The sequence below is a fragment of the Microcaecilia unicolor genome, chromosome 2, assembly GCF_901765095.1.
Source record: "Microcaecilia unicolor chromosome 2, aMicUni1.1, whole genome shotgun sequence".
NCBI lineage: Eukaryota > Metazoa > Chordata > Amphibia > Gymnophiona > Siphonopidae > Microcaecilia > Microcaecilia unicolor.
The window spans coordinates 173,066,344-173,080,583 of NC_044032.1; the positions used below are offsets into that span (position 1 = coordinate 173,066,344).

At 42.0% G+C, this 14,240-nt stretch overlaps 1 protein-coding gene across 1 annotated transcript in view; it reads right to left on the reverse strand.

Moving 5' to 3' along the window:
• Positions 1-4,169: 4,169 nt before the first annotated feature.
• The window catches only part of CCDC112 (coiled-coil domain containing 112), a 59,539-nt gene continuing 49,468 nt past the window's right edge, over positions 4,170-14,240 (reverse strand). The window contains exons 9-10 of the mRNA XM_030193500.1: positions 5,732-5,853; positions 4,170-5,631 (exon numbers count right to left, since the gene is read on the reverse strand). Of these exons, the coding sequence (XP_030049360.1) occupies positions 5,601-5,631; positions 5,732-5,853 (153 nt within the window). The 3' untranslated portion in view covers positions 4,170-5,600. The remainder of the gene's footprint in view (positions 5,632-5,731; positions 5,854-14,240) is intronic.

Below are 14,240 nucleotides of genomic sequence, written 5' to 3' on the forward strand. Positions count from 1 at the left end.
TATACCATACCCGATTAAGATAAGTGCCCTTGAACAGTTACGTTCTGGATAATAGATATAATACATTTTGATACAGAAATAAAAAAAAAAAAGTAAAGTAAAATTTAACGATGGGAGGTTTTTAAGACTGATGAAGAAGGTCACCTGGCATCCATATTTTTAATCACACCATTGAGAGCAGAGCATCTGAAGTCTTCCCCCCGTTAAGTAAATGCATCAAATATAAACAGGAGGGGATGTTGTGCAATGTGGAGAGGGCATCTATAGTTTGTGTGGTTATTCATAAGAGTTTTTGAAGAGATAGATTTGACGTGGAAAAGGTAGTGGTAATTTTTGTGTTCATTTGTAGAGTTTTGGTGATATTTATTCATATAGTTTTTGAGAAGGTAGATTTGAAAGAAGATGACTGTATCTTTGTGATTAGCTGTAGAATGTTTTTGAAGAGGTTTTAATTTCTTCTCTGAATTGGAGATTTGTGAGCTGTTTATGGTTTTTGGTATAGAGTTCCATCATTTGGAACCCAGGTAGCTAAATCCTGCTGTGTAGATAGTTTTGTAGATGATGTTTCTGCAGTTGGGTAGATGTAGGAGTAGACAGTTTCTGTTTTCTGAGCATTTCTTGAGGATAGTTCAATCATGTTAAGCATATATTCAGGTGCCATTCCGAATAGTATTTTGAAGATTAGAGTTGCTCTTTCATATGCTTCTGAATTTTGTTAACAGGTGGTTAAGCCCGTTTCAGTGCTGTGTTGTGGTCTGAAACCTGATTGGGATTTATGAAGAATTGATAATTTTGTCAAGTAGTCTGTTAGTTGCTGTGTTACTACACCTTTCATCATTTCGCTCAGTAGTGGTATTGAGGCTACTGGTAATTTTTTTTTTTTTTTTTTTAGTTACATTTGTACCCCGCACTTTCCCACTCATGGCAGCCTCAATGCGGCTTACATGGGGCAATGGAGGGTTAAGTGACTTGCCCAGAGTCACAAGGAGCTGCCTGTGCCTGAAGTGGGAATCGAACTCAGTTCTTCAGTTCCCCAGGACCAAAGTCCACCACCCTAACCACTAGGCAGTGTTTTTGGGGATAGGTGTGAGTACTATGTCACCTTATGCTCTGTTCTCTTTTTCAAGTTGCCAGTTTGGAATCACTGCAGTCAATAGAGAGGGGCGGGGGAGATGAGCTGAATAGGACAGTTATTTTGAGAGAGGAGAGTAACTGACCTTAAGCACTTCTTGGAATGCAGCTATGAGAAAAGCTTCCACAAAGCTTGTTTTAAATCTTTGTTTAAATCAGAAACATGTTTTTCTTGAGGCTGTTTATCTTCTTTCCCAGATTACTTGGGTGTATGAAGATCTTTAATTCATTTGGCCAGAGCAGATGTTTGTATTAGAAACATAGAAACATGATGGCGGATAAAGGCCACATGGCCTATCCAGTCTGCAACTTCTAACTCTTCCTTTTCCTAAGCGATCCCACATGCTTATCTCCCATGTCTTTTTAAAATTCTGACACAGTCCTTGACTCCACAACCTCCACTGGGAGGCCTTTTCCATGCCTCCACCACCCTTTCCGTGAAATACTTTCTTAGATTACTCCTAAGCCTATTTCCTCTTAACTTCATCATATGCCCCCTCATTCCAGAGCTCTCCTTCAGGTGAAAAAGGCTCACTTCCTATACATAAATGCCCCTTGAGATATTTCAACATCTCTATCATGTCTCTTCTCTCCCAGCATATACATGTTGAGGTTCATAAGCCTGTCCCTACATTTTTTGTGTATTAAAGTAGGTGGGATTACAGAGCTTTCTATCTATTCAGTATAACAAAAGCCAGTTTGTCTTTGGCTGCAATTAACAGGGGAGACAGTGCTTGGTAAGGTTCTTGAGTCGCTTTTAAGTAAGAAAAGTTGAGATTCTCTGATAGATATGCAGTCATTCGGTAGAACTGCTAACTGTATTTATATTTTGTACTTTTATATCTTGAAACAAGGTAAAATAGTTTTAAAGTCTAGTATCTGATATCGAGTAGGCACTTCTGTTCACTAGAAAAATTGATCTAAAGACTGTATTTCACATCTGTGAGATTATTGGTAGTTTGAGGGGGAACTTCAGCTGATATCAGAAATTTCGAGATAATATAGGTTAAAGATATGAACTTCAACTCAAGGAGTTGCAGTTATGGTTTCATCATTATGCAGTTCCTGAATCCTGGTGTTGTTTGATGATCCAATTGATGCAGATTCATTCGAGGCTTTTTCTTTTCTTCGTGTAGATCCAGCTCATCACAGGAAAGAGAGAGGTTGCTTGCTTGTATAGTGCAGGGACACAAAGTTGCTTTTATCCAGTCAAAACAATGAGTTTAAACTAAGTGAAGGAAAGAAATCTCAAAATAAACTCAGGGCTGGTGACCCAACATATACTGAGCAGAAGTATGGAAGAATTTGAGTAGTAAATAAACAAATAGTGTATTTAGCCTGAAATATGGGAGCCTGATCTGAACACAGCCCTGCAGCTACCATAGAGCATAGTAGCAAGTTGAACCTGTAAGCAGGAGAAAGGAAGGTGCTAGGCCTTCAATCAGTAGCATAGGCGCAGGGAAGGGGTCTTGGAGACCTAGGGCTCCTCCTTTGGGCTAAGGCCCCCTCTAAAGCTGCAATACTTGTCCAATGGCTGGTAGGGTAGCTGAAGCCCTGCCAGCTGAAGAAATCCACTGTCTAAGTCAGCCCCTTCCTCCTCATACTGCCTCAGGAGGGAGAAAGTCAGCAGGGTGTCTCCAGTCACCAATGCTTGCACTCCAAGCATGCTGTTTGTGCATGAACTGAGCATGCTTGGGGAGTGCTGGCATTGGTGGCTGGAGAAACCCCACTGATTCCTCACTGCTGATGCAGCACGAGGAAGAGAGCCACATTGGCAGTGGATTTCTTCAATTGGCAGGTCTTCAACATCCCCACCAGAAAAAGTATATATAATGTGGGGTGGGAAGGGAAACTTGTGCCCCCCCCAAAAAAAAATGGGTTGCTGGCTATGCCCCACCTTCAACCACGAGATTAAAATGTTTAATCGTGCAATTAATCACGATTAAACATTTTAATCACAATACAGCCCTAATTATTATTCCAGGAATTATAAGGTGGCCTGTCCAAAATGAGAGAGGCAACAGCCCATGCTAAAAAGCTATATTACAGTTTTTCTCTATATGACAACCCTTGTAGATCTTAGAGTTTCTCTGCAGAGAGCCAGATGAATCAGCCACACAATCCTTCCCACCTCCTCTTCTGGCTGAAGTTAACTAAGCTTTGGAATGAACGGAAGTACAATTTTTCCTTAAGTTAGTCACCCTTATTTCTGTCTACATGCTCCACTTCCGCTTATATCCTGTGCTGTCTATTAAAATGTTTTAATGTGTTTTTTTGTTGACATTATACGTAGCATACTATACCATAAATGTGTACTGTTATTTGAACATGTTTATTGCTGTAATTGTCTATTACTTATGTCTGGCTTATTCTTCCTATACAGCACCTTGGGGTAAATTTCATCAAAAAGGTGGTATATAAAAACCTCATAAATAAATAAGCAACGGACACACAGGAGGCAGCACTTACACATGCCCAGAAAGCTTTTCTGGACTCTTCTGGGCTCTGGGAGACCAGATCTGATCTGGGGCCGTCAGGAATTATATCACCCACATTTGTGGTTGATTTATCCACAGAGAATTTACAGATAAGTAACCACACTTTCTCCACACTCACATCTTGTCATTTACAACAATCATTCTTCTAATCTACTTAGCACTACACATAATTTCAAAATAGTCCCGTCCCCCCCCCCCCCCCCCCCCCGGTTATACAACCACATCTGGAATGGTTCTCCTCTGGTCTCTATATCAGGAACATGACTTGTTACAGCTGTTCAGTTGTGACCTTACTGCAGACAATTATTGAAAAGTTTCAGAAATTTAAACCATTACAATTGTGTAACCTTTTGATTTCGTATTTCTTCTAAACCAGGGCTTCCTGAATCTAGACCTTCAAGACCACAAACTGATCTATTTGTTTTGGGTTTTTTTTAATATATTTCTGTATATGTATGCCCCTTGCCTATATATCCACATTCATTAAGATGACTTAAACCCCAACTGATGTGTCAGACAGGCCCTTAAGGGTACTCTGTGTTACACTGTGTGTTGTAGACCTGGAGTACCCGCGGAAGGCATAGCTGAAACATCAATGTAGGGTTGGTGTCAGTCTTTTTAATGAAGCTGGACATTTTGGATTAAACTGAAGGAAGGATTTACAGCCTGGCTTTGTGTTTTAAAGAGACTGCTTTTACTGCTATTTGGATCACTTTAGCAATCTTTGATTGTTTTACATTTGGGACACAATGCACTTCACTGGAAGATAATTGTTCTATTACAAATTTGAGACTAATTTTTGATGTTCTGCCAAGAAAGTTATTGATGCTCAAATATTTTTTAAAGCATGAAGAAAAACGTTGTGGGTTGAGCTGAATTATCTTCAGGCATTCTGCTACAGATGCCTCTCAGGAATTTCCAGGGTACAGATGCCAACACAAGTCAAAACTGTTCCAATTCCCATCTACACCAGGGTGTCTGTCTACTGATTTACAAAGAAAGCCCAAGCCATCTGAGTACTAGAGGGTAGGTCCTTGTTGCATACACAGTCTGCTTTCTATTGCTAGAGATGGGGTTTTAGAATGCTGTTTATCTACCTGTCATCTTAAGATAAAAAAAAAAATGGTACTGCAGATAGCAAATTTTTGGCTTACGGTAAAATCAAGAGGATAAGAGAACTACTATATCTCCATACTTAGGACCATAGCCCAGATAAAATATGGAGAGTAATAATAAAATGAATAAAACACTTCTGAACAGAATAACTGCAAGCTTAAACACAGTAAATGAGACTCAGCAATTACTTTCTCCCCAAGATCCCATTACTAAGTGCAATTATGTTCACTATCAGATCAAACATGTTAAAGAAAATAAATATTTATTATATGAAATGCACTTTTGAAGCCACATTAATATTAATGTAACTGCAGTAGAGATGACAGCTGTTTTAAGCTATGATAGGAAACCTCAAGATCAGAGCAAGCTATTTTAACCAATTACTGGATGTTAAACAGATCAACACTAGTGCTGTTAAACCAACTAATTTACAATGGCTAAAACAGTCAGTGGTCCTTGATAGAAAGTCAAATGGGTTCAAGCCAGATAATGGAAAAGTACTTTTAAGTTCCCCCAGAGCCATTTTAATACTGGCATTTTTGGAAAGGACAGAAAATGAAACTCATTTAAATATTTCACTCTAACTGTGCAGATGGTACTATATGTGTATCATAGTATTTTACAGAAGATTCTGATTGTTAAATTTGTGTTTCTAGAAAAATAAGAAATAAAATCAAACTCTTGCTACATCTTAGATCCACGTACAATACATGCCCAGTCAGGCACCATGCTTCTGTTCCCTTCAGGAGGTGTTATGATTTACTCTGTCCTTTGAGCACACTATCACCTAATTAAGTTCTCAGAGCCCAAAGATTTTGAAGCATTTTACATGAAATCCAGATTCAGCTCTCTCAGCTATAATCCTTGTCTCCATGATGGAACAGACCTACAAAAAATAAAATAAAAAATGGAATATTAACATGCCACAATGAACCAAACAATGCAAATCAGAGTGTTAGCGTACAGAATCTGCTTTCATCCCTTACCTATGTGGAATGTGCAGAAGTGGTCCTGAACCACCCACTGGCCCTGGAGTTTTTGTCCGTTCTTCCCATCCCTTAGTGAGTTTACATACTCTAGATGCATCTCTTTTTACGTGAATTTCAACCTGTCAAAAGTTGCAAGTTATAAGCTCACATTACGTGCATCTGCAAAAGTCACTGAAATGAAACACACCACAGACTCCTGTATAGGGTGGATATTTAGTTCTCCCCACTTTAGACACTGCTTGAAGTCTATGAGGATTAGTTACCAATGTGCACTGGGAGACTAACCTATGGTTCCTGCCAAATGATGCATAGTACATGGAAAAAAATCAAATGCTATCTTTAGGTGTTATTTTACTGTAACCTGAGCTGAATGATGAGATGCAAAGCATCACATTATTATGCAAATCAAGTAACACAGCTTGCATTTAACTTCAAAAGCTACACTATTTGTGGAAAAACAACATCAGAGCTGGCATTGCTTTTCCTTTCCTGGAGCATCAGAATGCAAGGTTGTTGTGTTTATTCTGAGTTTCTACTTACTGTTTGTCTACATAAATACTAAAGAGGTGGACTGAATGCCAACAGAGAGATGTCTCAACTCAGTTTTCAGTTCCCTATCTCCACCTGCTGGTTGATGGACAACTAACCCACAAGTTCTGGAATAATTGGAAACTACGTAATGGAAGTGGCTTGTACGGGCAGGAGTGATCCCCAGTTGCTCCTGCCCATGCTATCTCCGCAGTCAAAATGGCTGGCACAACTTCTAGTGGCAGTCTCACGAAATTGCTGCTGGAGGCTGTGTCAGCCATTTTGGGACTGGAATCTATGTGGGTAGGAGCAACTGTGGATCGCTCGTGATCGTGCTAACTCCAATTGCAAAATGGCTGCCATAACCTTCAGTGGCAATCTGACGAGACTGCCACTGGAAGTTGTGGCAGCCAATTTGACTGGGAGATGGCATGGGCAGGAGCAGTTGGGGATCATTCCTGCCCCTACAAGCCACTAAATCATCAGGGTGGTACCATTTCAAGTCAGGCCCACTATATCATGCAGAAGCCAGCCTTAAATCTATGACCTTCTGATTATAAGGCAGACACCTTTTAGGAGAAGATGTTCCCTCTTAACTTTTAAAAGGGCTGGTGGAGGAATAAGTATCTTCCCATCCTGTCCCCAACAGACTCAGTGTTACCTAACTGACCCCCTCTGTGCAGTACTCCCCCCCGAACAGACAGTCTCAGCATGATCAGGCACTTCCTGCTGTAAACCCTCCCTCCTCTTGGTACCAATCATAGTCTCACATCTCAGTGGTTCATGGAGAAGGAGGGCAGAAGCGATTCCCGGTTGCCCTTGCCCGATTTGCTACTGGATTGCAATAGTTGTCTCAGCTCTTCGAGCAGGGACTGTCCTTCTATGTTATATTGTACAGCACTGCGTAACCCTAGTAGCGCTATAGAAATGTCAAATAGTAGTAGTAGTAGTAGCTCCTATTGGTAGTCTCGTAGTACTACAGCTAGGAACTAAGAAGCATCATTTCCTATCTGGGAGCTTATTGGGGCAGTGAACAGGGTCACTCTAGCTCTTCCACCAAATCAGCAGCGAGAAGATCCTAAAAGGCAGTGATAGTGGTGGGGAGGGGATGGAGAGGGCTGATTATGCTGGGGACTTTGGGAAGCACTGTTTAAGTCAATCGTCCCTTTAAGAGACTCCACTATCAGTTTGCATAATAAGGATGTGCTTTACATACATTTATATGTTTTTTTATCTCATTATTTAGCTAATTCTGGGATGTTTTATGGAGCAGCTGGGACAGGAACCAGCAAGGAGGAAAAATTCTAGATCTAGTCCTTAGTGGAGTGCATGATCTGGTATAGGAAGTAATAGTGATGGGGCCACTTGATAACAGCATAATATGAGCAGATTTGATATCGGCTCTGGAGAAATTCACACAGGAAATCCAATATGTTAGCATTTAACTTTCAACGGGGAGATTATGATAAAATTAGAAGAGCGTTGAAAAAAAAACCCCCAAAAAACTTAGAGGAGCAGCTGTGAAGGTCAAAAATTTACATCAGGCGTGGATGCTGTTCAAAAATACCATCCTGGAAGCCCAGGCCAAATATATTCTGTGTATTAAAAAAGGAGGAAAGAAAACCAAATGAAAGCTGGCATGATTAAAAAATGAGGTGAAGGAAGCTATTAGAGCTAAAAGAAAATCCTTCAGAAAATGGAAGAAGGATCCGACTAAAAATAATAAGAAATAGCATAAGGAATGGCATGTCAAATGCAAAGCGCTGATAAGGAAGACAAAAAGGGACTTTGAAAAAAAGATTGCCTTGGAGGCAAAATCACATAGTAAAATTTTTTTTAGGCATATTAAAAGCAAGAAGCTGGCAAAAGAATCAGTTGGACTGCTAGATGAGCAAGGGGTATTGAGCAAGGGGTAAAAGGGACACTCAGGGAAGACATAGCAGAGAGATTAAATGAATTATTTGCTTCGGTCTTCACCAAGGAAGATTTGGGAGAGATACCAATGCTAGAAAAGATATTCAAACCAGACGAGTCAGAGAAACTGAATTAAATCACTATAAACCTGGAAGATGTAATGGTGCAATTTGACAAACTGAAGAGTACAAATCACCTGGACTGGATGGTATTCATCTCAGAATACTGATAGAATTGTAAAATGAACTTGTGGAACTATTGCTAGTAATCTCTCTATATAATAATTTGTCAATCTGCATCTGTGGGTGGCTGGCTAGGTTCGTAACCGTATGCAAATGAGCTACTAGGTAATTGGCTCGCTTCCAGCTTTCCCTTCCCTGTCAGTGTCCTACCCTTGCGGAAAGAGGAAATTACATCAGAGGAGAGCGGGACACAGAGGGAAGGAAAGGGAAGGCTGGAGGCGAGCCGAGCCTGCCGCTTTCACTGACGCCGCTGCGACTTGAGATAACATAAAAGTTTTAAAGGAAGGGCTGCAGGGAGGAAAGGAGGGCAGTTGTGGGAGAAGAGGGTGGGGGCAGGTGAGGGCTGGGGTTGAACTGGAACTCGGATGCTTAAAAGGGGGGCTGGGGCGAGTCACTGGACATAGATGGGATGGGAGGGGAGTATGCTGGACATGGATGGGATGGAATGGGAGGGAAGGGGAGAGAGGAGAAATCGCTTAGACGATAGCCTTCCTAGGGCCCTTTCATTTTTGGAGAAATGGGCTTTTTTGCTTATATGTAATATTGTTAAAAATGTGTAATTTATCTTTAAGATCAAGCATGGTACCAGAAGATTAGAGGGTGGCCAATGTACCGCCGATTTGTTAAAAAGGTTCCAGAGGTGATCCAGGAAATTATAGACCAGTCAGCCCGACATCTGTGTCGGGCAAAATGGTAGAGACTATTATAAAGAACAAAATTACAGAGCATATTCAAAAGCATGGATTAATGAGACAAAGTCAACATGGATTTAGTGAAGGGAAATCTTGCCTCACCACTCTATTACAATTAATTGAAGGGGTGAACAAACTTGTATAAAGGTGAGCTGGTCGATACTGTGTATCTGGATTTTCAAAATGCATTTGGCAAAGTACCTCATGATAGACCCCAGAAAAAACTGGAGAGTCATGGGATAGGAGGTAGTGTACTACTGTGGATTAAAAACCGGTCAAAAGATAGGAATCAGAGAGAGCAGAGTTAAATGGTTAGTATTCTCAATGTAGAAGGGTAGATAGTGGGGTTTCCCAGGGGTCTGTGCTGGGACTGCTGCTTTTTAACATATTTATAAATAATCTAGAAATGGGAGTAACTAGTGAGGTAATTAAATTTGCTGACGACACAAAGTTATTCAAATTTGTTAAATCACAAGAGGATTGTGAAAAATTACAAGAGGACCTTACGAGACTGGGAGACTGGGCATCCAAAAGGAAGATGACGTTCAATGTGAGCAAGTGCAAAATGATGCATGTGGGAAAGAGGAACCCAAACTATAGCTACATAATGCAATGTTCCACATTAGGAGTCACCGACCAGGAAAGGGATCTAAGTGTCATTGTTGAGGATACGTTGAAACCCTCTGCTCAGTGTGCAGCGGCAGCTACTAAGAAAGCAAATACAATGTTAGGTATTATTAGGAAAGGAATGGAAAGCAAAAATGAGGATGTTATAATGCCTTTGTATTGCTCCATGGTGTGACCGCACCTCAAATACTGTGTGCAGTTCTGGTCTCCGCATATCAAATTAGATATGGTAGAATTAGAAAAGGTACAGAGAAGGGCAACGAAAATGATAAAGGGGATGGGACAACTTCCATGTGAGGAAAGGTTAAAGCGGCTAGGGCTCTTCAGCTTGGAGAAAAGACGGCAGAGAGGAGAGATGATACTGAGTGGAATGGAATGGGTAGACGTGAATTAGTTGTTTACTCTTTCCAAAAATACTAGGACTATGGAGCACACAATGAAGCTACAAAGTAGTAAATTTAAAATGAATCGGAGACAATATCTTTTCACTCAACGTGTAATTAAAACTCTGGAATTTGTTGCTAGAGAATGTAGTAAAAGCAGACAGCTTAGCTCTCTCCAACCCCATTTGTTGGCCAGCATCCATTCCTGTCTCCCACCACCCCAATAGCCCAACATCTGCATGTTTCATCTCTCCCTCCCTCCCTAACCCTGTGGTCCACTCTCTCTTCCCTCCCTGCCCTCTGTGGCCCAACATCTGTTCCTATCTCTTCCCTCCCTGCCCTTGTGGCCCAAAATCTCTTCCTGTCTCTTCCCTCCCTCCCTGCCCCTGTGGCCTAACACCTTTCTCACTCCCCTCCACCTTCAGGTCCATCATTTCTCTTTCTTCCCCTCCACCCCTTGGATCCATCATTTCTTCCAACCCCCTTGAACCCATCACTTCTCTCTCTTTCCTTCTTCCCTCCTTCCCCCTCAGGTCCACCACTCCCCCTCCAGTCCATGGCTTTTCTCTCTTTACCCTCTACATAGGTCCAGTATTTTTCCTCTTTCTTCCCTCCCCCAGGTCCAACACTTTTTTTTCTTCCCTCCCTCCACCTCCTCATAGTTCCTGCATTTTTTCTCTTTCTTCCCTTTACTCTCCACTCCCAGGTGCAACAACCTCTCTCTTTCTCTCCAACCCCCCCCCCCCTCCATCTTCAAGGAGGTTCCCTGGCAGTGGCAATAATTCTCAGCTGCTGCTTGCAGCCTGCTTGGAGCCTCTCTTCTGCTGTGACCCACCCCCTTCTAATGCAAATTCCTGTTTACATGGGGGTGGACCAGGACACTCTAAGGAGGTTGCAAGCAGCAGCTGTGAACTACTGCTGCTACTGGGGAGCCTCCTTCAAGACGTGGTTGAAGGTGGAGGAGAGTCAAAGAAACAGGGAGAAATGCGAATTCACGAAGGGGGAGGCACTGGGTTCCCTGGTGTTCTAGGTCCTCGTACAGTGTTCGGTTGTCCGAACAGTCAGTCCGCTCCTGCCCGCAGCACACTGGTTGAAAAACGTAGGATTAAGGTATCAATTTTCAAAATAACAACATACTGCAAAATCCACAGGTACTTTTATCCATGGACCTGCACCAACTCTCAAAGTACAAGCGTATATTCACTTTAAAACCTGACCAGGGTAAAAAAAGAGCTCCCACAGAGCTGTGCAGTTGCTTTTACTGTGGATACTTTTCAATGTATAAGTACATAAGTACATAAGTAGTGCCATACTGGGAAAGACCAAAGGTCCATCTAGCCCAGCATCCTGTCACCGACAGTGGCCAATCCAGGTCAAGGGCACCTGGCACGCTCCCCAAACGTAAAAACATTCCAGACAAGTTATACCTAAAAATGCGGAATTTTTCCAAGTCCATTTAATAGCGGTCTATGGACTTGTCCTTTAGGAATCTATCTAACCCCTTTTTAAACTCCGTCAAGCTAACCGCCCGTACCACGTTCTCCGGCAACGAATTCCAGAGTCTAATTACACGTTGGGTGAAGAAAAATTTTCTCCGATTCGTTTTAAATTTACCACACTGTAGCTTCAACTCATGCCCTCTAGTCCTAGTATTTTTGGATAGCGTGAACAGTCGCTTCACATCCACCCGATCCATTCCACTCATTATTTTATACACTTCTATCATATCTCCCCTCAGCCGTCTCTTCTCCAAGCTGAAAAGCCCTAGCCTTCTCAGCCTCTCTTCATAGGAAAGTCGTCCCATCCCCACTATCATTTTCGTCGCCCTTCGCTGTACCTTTTCCAATTCTACTATATCTTTTTTGAGATACGGAGACCAGTACTGAACACAATACTCCAGGTGCGGTCGCACCATGGAGCGATACAACGGCATTATAACATCCGCACACCTGGACTCCATACCCTTCCTAATAACACCCAACATTCTATTCGCTTTCCTAGCCGCAGCAGCACACTGAGCAGAAGGTTTCAGCGTATCATCGACGACGACACCCAGATCCCTTTCTTGATCCGTAACTCCTAACGCGGAACCTTGCAAGACGTAGCTATAATTCGGGTTTCTCTTACCCACATGCATCACTTTGCACTTGTCAACATTGAACTTCATCTGCCACTTGCACGCCCATTCTCCCAGTCTCGCAAGGTCCTCCTGTAATCGTTCACATTCCTCCTGCGACTTGACGACCCTGAATAATTTTGTGTCATCGGCGAATTTAATTACCTCACTAGTTATTCCCATCTCTAGGTCATTTATAAATACATTAAAAAGCAACGGACCCAGCACAGACCCCTGCGGGACCCCACTAACTACCCTCCTCCACTGAGAATACTGGCCACGCAATCCTACTCTCTGCTTCCTATCTTTCAACCAGTTCTTAATCCATAATAATACCCTACCTCCGATTCCATGACTCTGCAATTTCTTCAGGAGTCTTTCGTGCGGCACTTTGTCAAACGCCTTCTGAAAATCCAGATATACAATATCAACCGGCTCCCCATTGTCCACGTTTGCTTACCCCCTCAAAAAAATGCATTAGATTGGTGAGGCAAGACTTCCCTTCACTAAATCCGTGCTGACTTTGTCTCATCAGTCCATGTTTTTGTATATGCTCTGCAATTTTATTCTTAATAATAGCCTCCACCATCTTGCCCGGCACCGACGTCAGACTCACCGGTCTATAATTTCCCGGATCTCCTCTGGAACCCTTCTTAAAAATCGGAGTAACATTGGCTACCCTCCAGTCTTCCGGTACTACACTCGATTTTAGGGACAGATTGCATATTTCTAACAGTAGCTCCGCAAGTTCATTTTTTAGTTCTATTAATACTCTGGGATGAATACCATCAGGTCCCGGTGATTTACTACTCTTCAGCTTGCTGAACTGACCCATTACATCCTCCAAGGTTACAGAGAATTTGTTTAGTTTCTCCGACTCCCCCGCTTCAAATATTCTTTCCGGCACCGGTGTCCCCCCCAAATCCTCCTCGGTGAAGACCGAAGCAAAGAATTCATTTAATTTCTCCGCTACGGCTTTGTCCTCCTGATCGCCCCTTTAACACCATTTTCGTCCAGCGGCCCAACCGACTCTTTGGCCGGTTTCCTGCTTTTAATGTATCTAAAAAAATTTTTACTATGTATTTTTGCTTCCAACGCTAATAACTATGAGGCTCTTTTACTGAAGGGCATTAAACCCTTAATGTGCGGTTAAGATGCACTAACACGGTACAGCGAGACCGTATTAAGGCATTTTGTGACAAATTCCCTGTTAGAACATGTTAGCAATTTTAAAGAATTTTTCTGGGAGGGGGTATAGCATGGGAGTGGAAATTTTATCCAGCTAGGCCCAGATACTCAAATCTCCAGCACTGTACTGAACGGCGCCAGAGAAACAGTGCTGGAAGAGCGCAGAACTGCCTAATGCTCAACGATGACATGCAAATATAGGCATGCTCATAGCGTTGAGCATTAGGGAGTTCAGCTGGAGGATAGTGTCTGGCACATGCGCTCGAGTTGTGCGTTAAGCATAGCTCTTAAGCGTATGCTCAGACAAAGCATAGGAGACGGCATGTAGCTTCTGTGTACAGATCCCGCTTGTTCTGTTTTAGCAGTAGGAGGACATGTATTGGTGTGTCTGGGGTCCAGAGTAATATTTGTAGTGCTGCCTATTCATATGTAGGGTTCTTGCTATTTGAATCACAGGAGTTAGTGCTACTGTTGTATGACATATTTATACATCTATGTTAGAATTTTTTTCATGTTTTGTATTTTTTCACAATGTGCTTAGTAGTAAAGAGTTTTATTTTGCTATGGCTCAAATGACATGAAAATCAGAATATTTTTTGAATGCATGTTATTTGTGGCTGAAGTTGTTGTCTTTGATGTGTTTTGTTGCTCTTTTGTCAACTTGTGTCTTCGATAAAAATGGGCAAAGTGGGCAATTTCCAGAGAGCCACTTTACCCCAAGGAAATTGTTTTTTGAAAAACATCCTTCTCAAATATGAAACCAGAAGACTACCTCTTTGATGCTACACATCTTATTCTTAAATCCTAACGCTACTA